The following is a 12,149-nucleotide window of genomic DNA, read 5'->3' on the forward strand; positions in this document are numbered from 1 at the left end:
CTAGCCTAACAAACTTAAAGGCCTAATAGAGCTTTGGCTGGGGTTCCAGTTTCATGATAAACTTTCTGTAAATTGCAGTCACGTGGCTGCAATGCCTCTCTGTTCATACAGCAAGGGAGGCTGGTGGGCGTGTCTCGTTTCTCCTGTTCCCCCTGTTGAAGCACTCTTTTGAAGAAGGGTGCTCGTGCGTTCTCATTCATGAGGAAACATATGACATAATAGTTAGGGCAGGATGGAGGCAAGGCTGAGTGGGACCAGACTGGATGGGATGGGGGTGAGACGGGGTGGGGCTGTGTGGAGAGGGCAGGGCTGAGTGGGGCAGTATCAGGAAGTGCCTGTGAGAAGCCACATTCAGCTACACGGGCAAACCCTTGTCAGTTAAGCAGAGGAGAATTGCTAACTGTTATTTCTAATCATCATTTAGCAATTCCAATAATGCATAATATAAAAGTTTTATACATTATATTAGTGTAGGGTGGGTACTCCTGTGCTAAAAGGAATTTGTGATATATTCAAAATAGTGGGTGCTGCATCCACCGTATGGACCAAACTCGTGTCCAAATTAGTGTAATTTGTGGAGAGAGGGGGGTGGTGTTGCGCTCCTTCTAATATATTTTTCTCTTGTGGTGTGTTACCACGATATTGCCAAAGTATCAGTTATATGTCCGACTGTTCTTTATCACAATTGACGGTAAGGTGCATAAGTGCAAAATCAATAGATAATCTAAAATTACTTAACAAGTGTGTTAAAGAAGCATAATAGTTTTAAAAACAACAAAAGACAAAATAAACAATATCTAAGTGATATAAATAATATCAGCAAAAAAAATTTGTAGCTAAAGGTGGCTATATCACTGTGCAATATATATAGAACATAGGTGAATGGTTCATACAGTGACTAGTATGCAAACGAATAAAGCAAAAAACAAAATGTGGTTCAAAATATATAAATAGCGTATACAAAAATATTTTAAATCATCTAACTAAACAGATATTCAGTGCGGTATTGGATTTTTGATCCTTAATCCAATGTGCAAATATTAGTGCAAACGTGCAAAGTGTTTCACTGGAACACTGTGTATAGCTGTCTTGGCATTAAAGTGACACTGTGCCTTTAAGTGCAGAAAATAGGATAGGTCTTCAGTGTCACTGACACCCATGGTAGAAATAAAGGATTACCTCACTGCTGTAAGGTAAACAGCATGTAGCAGAGTAATCTTAGGAGGAGGGGGATCCCTTCAACTCGATCTTTTCTTAGGCGTTCGATCACTTTTAAGTGGAGCCAGGGGAATGGGGGGGGGAAGAGGTAGGGATGATCCTTTTCTTCCTCTCTTTCACTGGGTGCCTCAGATCATAGCATTCTCAATGTACATTTAAAAAAGATAAAAGAGGCCCACCATGGTGTAGTATTTTTAAATGAAAATAAAACTTTTATTTGCATATATTAAAAAACTCACATTTCTGTGGGGTTATGTTGGCGTTGTAAAAACGAGCGCCGAGCTCGTGTCTCAATGTCTGAGCGTCTGTTCCGGTATCTGATTAGCCTCGAGAAAGAGAGGAAGAAAAGGATTTCCCTGGATGATTTCTCATGAATTTTTATGTGTAACTCTAACATAACTCTAACATAGACTGAGGATGCCCATAGGTTGCTCAACTGGCCATTTCCAATAATTTTTAAATTTGGATAATGTAGTTAAATTTGGATAATGTAGTTACTTCAGCCCCGGAAGGATTTACCCCCTTCCTGACCAGAGCACTTTTTGCGATACGGCACTGCGTCGCTTTAACTGACAATTGCTCGGTCATGCAACATTGCACCCAAACAAAATTGTCCTTTTTTTAAAAAAATCTCAAAAAAATATTAAAAAACAAATTTTTTTCTTAGTTTAGGCCGATATGTATTCTTCTACATATTTTTGGTAAAAAAAATTGCAATAAATGTATATTGGCTGGTTTGAACACAAGTTATAGCGTTTAGAAACTAGGGGATAGATTTATGGCATTTTTATTATATTTATTTATTAGTAAAGGTGGCAATTTAAGATTTTTATCGTGACTGCGACATTGCGGGGGACACATCGGACACTTTTGATACTATTTTGGGACCAGTGACATTTATTAAGCGATCAGTGCTATAAAAATGCACTGATTACTGTGTAAATTACACTCGCAGGGAAGGGGTTAAACACTAGGGAGCGATCAAGGGGTTAACTGTGTTCCCTCATGGTGTTCTATCTGTAGGGGGGGTGGGCTCACTAGAACATGACAGAGATCACTGCTCCCGATCATTGGGAGCAGTAGATCTCTGTCATGTTGCTAGACAGAACAGGGAAATGCCTTGTTTACATAGGCAACTCCCCATTCTCAAATAAAAATAAATATGTGGCGCTAACTGCAGTAAGGAAAGGTGAGTGGTCAAGCTGAATAAAATAAATAAACAAAAAAATCTTCAGTGTAACATCACCAGACTGACTAAATCCATATGATAAAAGAAACCAATAATAATCAAACGTAACCAATAATGCATAGGAGTGGATAGCAAAGCACAAAGCAAAATAATTAACCAAAAATCGCATAAAGTGAAAAAAAACGGCGGACATTGAGTCCGCAGGACCTGCGGTCACGCTTGCGTGCCAAGCTCGCGTGCCAAGCCCAAGATTTAAAGGGAAGTACAGGTACTCCCATTTGCGCAGCCGTGCCATCGTGCGCTGGTCAGCAAGCGGTTAATTTTCACACAGCCTTTATACAACCTACATTTGCATGGAATTACCATTTAAGGCTTCTGCTTGTGGCTATAATGTACCACCAATGTATAATGGTCCACTATAGGAGACATTATAGGAGTCACCGAGGGGTTTATTTACTAAAGATAGAAAGTGCAAAACTAGCTAAAGGGGAGGGAAATTGGGACTTTAAATGAAACGTATGGATATATACATCTCCATCCCTGAATCAGTATACAAATAAAAAAGGTTGTGACTTTATATGAGGCATGTACAGTATGGCTAAAGTAGACGTCCATTGTAAAAAGTATATGTTTATTGTCTGAACAGTAATTGAGATAACATAGTAATATATATACATATAAAAATGTATAAATCATACAGATAATATATAGCAGGCCATAAACATGGAAGAAGTAATAGCCATGTTTATGGCCTGCTATATATTATCTGTATAATTTATTATTTTTTATATGTATATATATATTACTATGCTATGTCATTTACTGTTTAGACAATAAAGATATACTTTTTACAACTTACGTCTACTTTAGCCATACTGTAAATGCCGCATATAAAGTCCCAACTGTTTTTATTTGTAAAGTGCAAAATGAGTCACACTTCTGCAGAGAAACCAATCAGCTTCTAACTTCAGCTTGTTCAATTAAGCTATGGCAATACAACCTGGAAGCTGATTGGTTTCTTTGCAGAAGTGTGACTAATTTTGCACTTTCTAGCGTTATAACCCCTGTGTTACTCATTTTAATGATCTCTGCATTCTGTGTTTCTGATTTTCTTGCATTTCTCTAGCATTTAGCTTCAGTATACTGTTTATATTCTAGCTATTGCAAGAAAATGATTTGGCTGTATGCTAGGGTGAAAAAAAAAAATACGCAGGTAATTATTTTACTTCTTTCTGCAGCGTTACATCTCCTGATTTAGATAAAAGTTTACCAGAGGCAACAGATGACTCTCTGCACTTCAAGGAAGTCCCCCATTCCCCTCATGGCTCTTCAGAAGAGTTTGGTAGACCTGGCATGGAGACGCCTGTGTCTGATCAGCATAATAATTCCCCCATTGTGCAGGAGCCAGATGAATTGTCAGAACAGGAAGACCGTGCTGCCAGCAGTGACCTATTTATAGTGGAGTCATCAGATGAGCAGGCAGGAAAAAATGAAAAAATCTCTCAATACAAGTCATTAGATTCATTTGAAAAGGTAAGGCTACAATGATATTCATAAAGGTTGACATCTTGTTTTTTCATTCTATTAGTAATAGCAACACAGCCTCTGCTAAAAAGTGCCCATCTACAAATGTCAGACAGCACATTATTCTGCCATGTGTTTGTAGAAAATAAGTATTATGTAATCATGTATCTTCAGAGAGAGGTTCATTTATCTTTCACGATTTCATCTTTGAGATATTATATAAAGTTGTTTTAAAGACGTAATAGGGGTTATTTATGAAAGGCAAAATTGCACTTGGAAGTAAAGTCACTGTAGATCCGAGGGGGACATGCGGGGAAAATAAAAAACAGCATTCTAGCTTGCACATGATTGGATAATAAAATCAGCAGAGCTTCCCCTCATTTCAGATTTACCCCTCAGATTTACAGTGACTGTACTTCCAAGTGCACTTTCAGTGCAATTTCAAGTGTACTTTGCACTTGTAGTTTGCACTTGTAGTGCAAAGTGGATTTGCCTTTTGTAAATAACCCCCATAGTGCCTATCTTGGCCTCAATGGAATCCCCCATAAAAAACATGAGTGGATACAGTATACAGTATATGCTTGCTTTATGTGTGTGTGCTGGGGCAGGGAGGTATTTCCATTTTGCTGTACTAAAGGAAAACTAATTCTGTTGTACAAATGTATTACGCAACATTTACAATACATGCAGGCGGAAGACTGATCATTTATGCATTGTGCCAAACATTGTTTTAGATCAAGCATGTCAAAAATAAATTATTCAGTGGGGCAAACAAAGTGGAATAAGTCTTTAGGGGGCCACGTTATGTATACAGAGGATCGCAACTACTTTATTTATGAAAAAGATTATATTACTTTGGTATTGAACATTATTATAATAGCTACAGTTTACAATGTTTAGGATCCATAGAATATTTCCGGAAGCATTGAGCTGTAAAATGATATAATGAAGCTTTGTCAACTGGAGAACAGATGATTCAATTTAAATCTTAAAGGGCCACCAATAAGGGACAAGTGGGCCGCATATGACTATAAAAGCATCGGTTTGACATGCCTGCCTTAGAGGATCTCACGCAGCAGATAAGCAGTCATGAGGACACAGTAAATGCACTGCTGTTTTTTTTTTTATAGAGGAATTAAAGGCAAAAGTTTGGTCTTTCAGGGTACTGCTTAGGCACAGTTAATATTTCTAGATGTTTCCTATGAGATCACCAATCATCACATCTTGAGTTTAGATCAAATTTAACTTACTGTATCTATTCATTGATATATATATATATATATATATATATATATATATATATATATATATATATATATATATATATATATATATATATATATATATATTAATATGTCAATAAAGCTGTTTGCCTGGATATTTTCTTGGTTTTCAGTCTGATCTGCATTTATAAATGACAAGCAATAGCATTTTCTATTTCCTTTATGTAATGTTGCAGTCATACTGAAGTTTTTAGGTTACAGCTCACCTGCCTAATATCCCAGCTTTAGCAGGTTCACAGAGATACCTCTGTGAAGGTGGAAGAATGTAGGATATGTGTTAGGACAGCTTTGGAACTTGAGCAAATCCATATATATTTAACTGAGTAGACACTTCAGAAGCAAGCCTTGCTGTTTTGGGCTCATTTCCACCAAATGTAGTGACCTGCAGTAAAATTGTATATATGTTTCAAAAACGAAACTCACAGAAACGCATATGTTCAGATGGGGTTGCACCCCCAGCAATTGCAGCAGCATTTTCCTAATCTGTCTACGTTTTTTGTCTACATTACACAAAAAAAATCTGTTTAAGAAGCACTGTAAAGCAAACAGCATTCTTATGACATTTGTTTGCCGTAGCAAATGTTATTTATATGTAAGAGAGACTTTTGCGAAGTTCAGAATGCTTACTGATAGCTAAAGCAGAACTCGATCCAAAGTGGATTTTACTGTTCTGACAGGGTTTTATCCCATGCTGCTTCTTATCTGTAATCCCAGCAGAAAGCTGTCCTCCATGTTTCTGTCCTACTGTGACAGCCAGGACTTATTCTGAGAGCTAAATTTGTTGGTTGCTCCCTGTAAAGAGAATTCTTTATACATTTCCATTAGGGGTTCATGACACCACAATGCAAAAAAGTTTTCAGTTGAGCTGTAAAGTTCTTAGGGAATTTGGTGGAAGTTGCCCCCATACCAACCCCGCACCAATAGTGTAAAAATCCATCAAGGGTAGAGTTCTGTTTTAAAGAGAAAAATGACATGGGATCTCATTTATAAAACTGGAGGAAAGGAAAAGTATAGCTAATGTTAATATCAATTTAAATTACTGCATTCATGTACCTCAGAGCACTTGAATTAAGAGCTGGATATGATTGCCACTTGTTATTTCAATTGCTGTGGGTAGTGCTTCCACTTTACTTTTTCCTTCAGTTTGTATACAGGAGAGCCATAGGTTTTTAAGGCAATCACAAATCTAGAACAGTAAATAGAGTACCACTTCCATACCTTCACCAGGACCTAGCAGAGGAGTTAGGTGAGCTAGAGACCAACTCAGATGAGGACGAGATGGTAACTACCAGAGTCGTTCGCCGACGTGTCATTATTCAGGTACTAAGTGTTTAACTTCTGCACGTCCCGGTGCCAGACCCGGTAGAGTCCTGGTTACACTTGCAGAGAGCTACCTTAAGCAATTACCAATAAATAACATGGCTGTTTGCATGTTTTCCTAACTAATGCATGTCCAGTCTGTTTGAGTACTCAGCCCCGGCCATCAGTACTAGTAGGAAAAATAGATTATTAGCTTCCTCACCTCACCTTCCAAAGTGCAGACACAAGACCAAGTAGCTCATTAACTATAGATGGTACTGTACTGCACTTTGACTAAAGGTCCCTTGCATGCAATTAACACTTTTTTTGTTGCAGATTTGCTGTCAGTTTTGTTGTTAGTTATTCTATTTCATTTTGGTACCATGTCCATATTATGATGATGCAATTTAGCTGAATGACCAAGGATTTTGGTAAAGGCTATCTTTTCTGCATTAGGCCGACAATATGCCTGACATCCTCCCAGAGACTGTGACTGAAGAGCAGTATACAGATGAGCATGGCCACATTGTGGTGAAAAAGGTAGGCCAGCCTTTATTATTTGAATATTTTAATAGAAAATGAAACATATCCACCTAAGCAACCTTGATTTTAGTATATGAGAATGAGAAATTCAGAATATTCACCACAAGGATGAGTTCCCTGATCAATGTCAGGGTGCAGGATAAGACTATCTACATACAGAGAAAGAGCTTCTTAATAATCTTCCTTCTATGGCACCTAGAAAACATAACCTGATTTAGATTCTTGTTAAAGCCCCAATGAACTTAGTTTGGATCTGCTAAATACATTGCAGGTGCATCAAACAAATAGTGATCAGAATCTTAGTTCAGTTCCTTCTCTTTCTAATGCAGTTTTAGCCTTAGTAGACATGTCTGTAATGCTGTAGAGTTAGACTCATACTTTCTGTTGGGAAGAAGTGCTCTCTCTGCAGAGATCTATCACACCCCCTACTGAGTAAGTACTTAGCTTTGCAATCAGCAAAGCTCCTTGTTGCTGGTTGGAGAGCTAGAGCTCTGTCTCCGCAGAGGCCATGCCAGACAACCTCAGAGAGGCTACTGCTTCCTTTCAAAAGGCAAAGGTGGCAGGAGAACATACTCTTCTAATCAGGTTGTGTCAGTCTTAGAAAGAAATCAAACTGTAAGGTCCTGTACACACGGACATATTTAAAGTCTTCTAGCTTACAATTTTGGATGCTTTTCCACCTCCAAGAAGCTGTAATTGCTGCACATAGTTGCCTATACAAGGCAATGGATGTATGTAGCCAAACCCTATATCACTATTTACCCACCCATGCACATATAACATATCTCCCTAAATGCGAAAGTACCATGTTCTAGAAAATATGCCATACGCACATGCATGATAAGTGCTGATGCAGAAGCCCTCGTAATCTCCAAGAGTACAGCCGTGTATAACCATGCACTTGTATAGGAGGATTTACATGATGCCTGTGGCTCCCCAGGTGTAGTTAAGCACAGGAAATTTGGTGCTAGAAGACTTTTGCTCTGTGTTCATGAGGCCTAAGACATTCAGCGCCTTTTGTTTTGATTGAATGATTTATCTTTGTCTCATTTTTTTACATCACAGAAACCTGACATTTTAACAGGGGTGTGTAGACTTTTTATATCCACTGTACATGTTTACTTGTTCCCTATTGTGTGCAATCTTTACAAAATAATCAGCCTTGCAAGCCTGCTGTGTGGAGTTTCTACCCATAGGGTGTTTCCTTTGCAATGCAGGGTCTTCCTGTAGCCACCCTGATGTGTTCTCCCAGCTAGAATTGAACCTACATGTGCTGCTACTCTGGAGACACATGCACTGTAGGGGCCACTGGCATTCTGATGCTGTTTGGCCAAGAGATGAGTAGCACCGGCTGCTACCCATACTGCGCTCTGATGCCGTGTTTGGCTGATGCATGAGCAGTATGGGTGCTGTGTTCGGCTAAGTACTGGGAAACATACAAAGAATCATGGGAAATGTAGTACAGAAGATTTAAAACTGCTGTGCTCAAGGTACGCTCCTTGACCAAAAGTATAGGGAAACACTTATAGGAACTCAATGCAACTAAAAAGTAAGAATGTTGGGCACAGGAAAGAAATTAAAACTATATACTGTATACTTGCTGATGGAGCTTAATGCAAAGAACAATATAACAATGATGGTTTAATACTACTTTACAGGGTTAAGGAATACTCTAATATCATATTTCACCAAAAGTTTATCTATGGCAAAGATAAAAGTTTTCATGAAACCATTAAATTTGTTTTTTCTACTCTAAGTTAAAGAAACCTGTACTAAAAAAACATGGATGCCACTGTTGCTGACCTTTGGAAAATCCCAGTTGCCTGGTTGTCTCTTGCTTCAATACTTTGAAACACTGACCTAGAATAAATATACACACCGGGAAAGTCAAAATTAAGTCAGAACTCCTTATCTGCATACTTGTTCTGAGTCAGTGATTGGTAGGCCCTGGAGGCACTAGATCCATTTTCTACGTTATAACGTGAGCAAAAATGCATATGTTTACTTTTCACAATTGCAAAACATGGTTCCCTTTTTACCTGTGCAGGTGACTCGGAAAATTATTAGAAGATTTGTTTTACCTGATGGCACAGAGAAAGAAGAAGTGGTGGCACAGGGGGCAGCTCACGAGCCAGTGACGGTTGAAGAAGGAGATTCTATCTCAAAGGTTGTTAAACGCACTGTACTCAAGAGTGACAGCGAACATTCTCAGGTAATTTCCAGAAAAATACAGTGTTAACAAGACTACAGAATTACATGTTTCATTAAAGTTATGCTTTACATTTCATTAGTGATAATTAATAAAACATTACATGATTTCTTATAAAAGGTCACATGATTAGCTCAGTTATTTGCTTCTATACATCTTTCAGCAGCTAACAATACATATAGACATCAGAGAACTGCTATTTAACAAGCAGTAGATTTATGTTGCTTTACTTAAAAACACCTAAAAGATCTCTACAAATTACATGTCAATACATAGTACATTTGTCCAAAGGTACAATATGCAGTATATGTTACAAAATAAAATATACATCTAAAGTTCAACTCTGGGCTCCCATCTCTTGATTCCCAGTGATCTCTCTTCTCCCCCTGAAGGCCCCTGCTGTATTTTTTCTCGTGGTTACCTTTTCCAAAAATCTTCAGGACAGTCACATGATAAAAGGGTCCTATTACTCTTCAAGTCTTCTCTTGGCGGTGAGTTCTCCTCAGTGATGGAGAGAGTGTCATGATGACGACGTGGTACTGCAGGGCACCACAACTACACCATGCACTCCAGGGCACCATGCACTCAAAGGATGTCCACAGTTTTCCAGATTAAATTATTTATTCAACTTAGAAGACAAAGGAATGGCATTTCTGCAGGTTCAGCATTAGAGATGGGATGAGTATTGCAGCCAGAGCTGCTTTTATATTTTTAACCTTTGTCTGTCCTGCTGATTCTCTGTTTTACATCGTTACATAGTTACATATTAGGTGAGGTTGAAAAAAGACACAAGTCCATCAAGTCCAACCTATGTGTGTGCTTATATATCAATATTACCTTGTATATCCCTGAAGGTTGCGGTTGTTCAGGTGCTTATCCAATCGTTTTTTTAAACTATCCATGCCCCCCGCTGAAACCACTGCCTGTGAAAGGGAATTCCACATCCTTGCCGCTCTTACAGTAAAGAACCCTCTTACGCAGTTTAAGGTTAAACCTCTTTTCTACTAATTTTAGTAAGTGGCCATGTGTCTTATTAAACTCCTATTGTGGGGTCACCAGTATGGTATTTGTAAATGGAAATCATATCCCCTCTTAAGCACCTCTTCTCCAGAGAGAATACGTTCAGTGCTCACACTCTTTCTTCATAACTAATGTCCTCCAGACCCTTTATTAGCATGTTGCCCTTCTTTGTCCATTTCCAGTACATCCTTCCTGAGGACTGGTGCCCAGAACTGGACAGCATACTCCAGGTGAGGCCAGACCAAAGTCTTGTAGAGTGGGAGAATTATTGCTTTATCCCTGGAGTTATTCCCCTTTTTAATGCATGCCAATATTCTGTTTGCTTTGTTAGCAGCAGCTTGGCATTGCATGCTATTGCTGAGCCTATCATCCACTAGGACCCCCAGGTCCTTTTCCATTCTTGATTCCCCCATAGGTCTCTGCTAGTGAGTAGATTGCATTGATATTTTTGCCACCCAAATGCATTATTTTACATTTTTCTACATTAAACCTTATTTGCCATGTAGTTGCCCCCATTAATTTGTTCTGATATTCTTGCAAGGTTTCCACATCCTGCGGAGAAGTTATTGCCCTGCTTAGCTTAGTGTCATCCGCAAATACAGAGATTGAGCTGTTTACCCCATCCTCCAGGTCATTAATGAACAAATTAAACAGGATTGGTCTCAGCACAGAACCCTAGGGGACCCCACTACCCACCCCTGACCATTGTGAGCATTCCCCATTTATCACCACCCTCTGAACTCGCCCTTTTAACCAGTTTTCAATCCATGTACTCACCCTATGGTCCATGCCAACAGACCTTACTTTGTACAGTAAACATTTATGGGGAACTGTGTCAAATGCTTTTGCAAAATCCAGATTCACCACGTCTATGGGTCTTCCTTTATCTAGATGGCAGCTCCCCTCCTCATAGAAGGCTAATAGATTGGTTTGGCAAGAACAATTCTTCATGAATCCATGCTGATTACTGCTAATGATACAATTTTCAATACTAAAATCTTGTATATAGTCCCTTATCATCCCTTCCAAGAGATTGCATACTATTGATGTTAGGCTTTCAATACAAAAGTGTAGCGCTAGAAAACTAAACTAAGTGACATAACCTCATGTGCCACCTCTCAAAATTCCACAGTGTTCCTTATAATAAGAACATCAAATTAGATAAACACCAGGATTATGTTATATAAACCAATCATTTGAAATCGTGAAAAATAACAACAATTCATACATATAATCATACTATTGTGTGAACCGAAAATGAAAATGTTCAAAAGTCCAAAGGCAAAAAGACAAAAGATAAACAAAGTCTCTTTGTGTAAAACGATCCAATCCCACATGTGTAATCAAATTCACATTCCACCTTCCTTAAATATGGAAAACATGCAGACACCACGTGACATTCCCACCACTGTTTACGATGCGGGCTTACCGGACGTATTTGACCCAAACGAATGTATATTCGGAGGATCACACGGGCTTGTGTAGTTTAAATAAACTCACAAGGTTGAACTCCCCAGGAAAACTTCAGAAACGATCATTCCACTCATGTAATGAACAATAGGTTATCTCCAGCTATATGAACCAGCTCAGATTGTTGGATACATGTAATAAGAAAATGGGGCCATATAGCGTAAATTCATTTTAAAAAGTTTTTTAATAAAAGAAATGATAATAAACTCACATTTGTACAGTGAATCAAGCGCTTTTTCAATAAAAATTGGGCTGCAGTAGAGTCCCGATGCGTTTCGTCCTCATAGAGTCCCCAGGCGACGTTTATGAGGACGAAACGCGTCGTAACTCCAGCATTAAGTTTTCCATATTTAAGGAGGTTGGAATGTGAATTTGACTACACACGTGGGATTGG

The 12,149-nt window shown here is 38.6% G+C and overlaps 1 protein-coding gene across 35 annotated transcripts in view; it reads left to right on the top strand.

The window, feature by feature from the left end:
• Positions 1-12,149, top strand: part of ANK2 (ankyrin 2) — a 749,119-nt gene that overhangs the window by 713,499 nt on the left and 23,471 nt on the right. For 34 of the 35 annotated variants that reach the window (XM_077476764.1, XM_077476769.1, XM_077476760.1 and 31 more), the window contains 4 exons: positions 3,646-3,940; positions 6,442-6,534; positions 6,970-7,053; positions 9,104-9,268. In XM_077476764.1, coding sequence (XP_077332890.1) covers positions 3,646-3,940; positions 6,442-6,534; positions 6,970-7,053; positions 9,104-9,268 — 637 coding nt within the window. The remainder of the gene's footprint in view (positions 1-3,645; positions 3,941-6,441; positions 6,535-6,969; positions 7,054-9,103; positions 9,269-12,149) is intronic. The other variant, XM_077476765.1, reaches the window with a different exon arrangement.

This window comes from Lithobates pipiens, unplaced genomic scaffold, assembly GCF_037356315.1.
Source record: "Lithobates pipiens isolate NorthernLeopardFrog02 unplaced genomic scaffold, aLitPip1_a1.2 Scaffold_13, whole genome shotgun sequence".
NCBI lineage: Eukaryota > Metazoa > Chordata > Amphibia > Anura > Ranidae > Lithobates > Lithobates pipiens.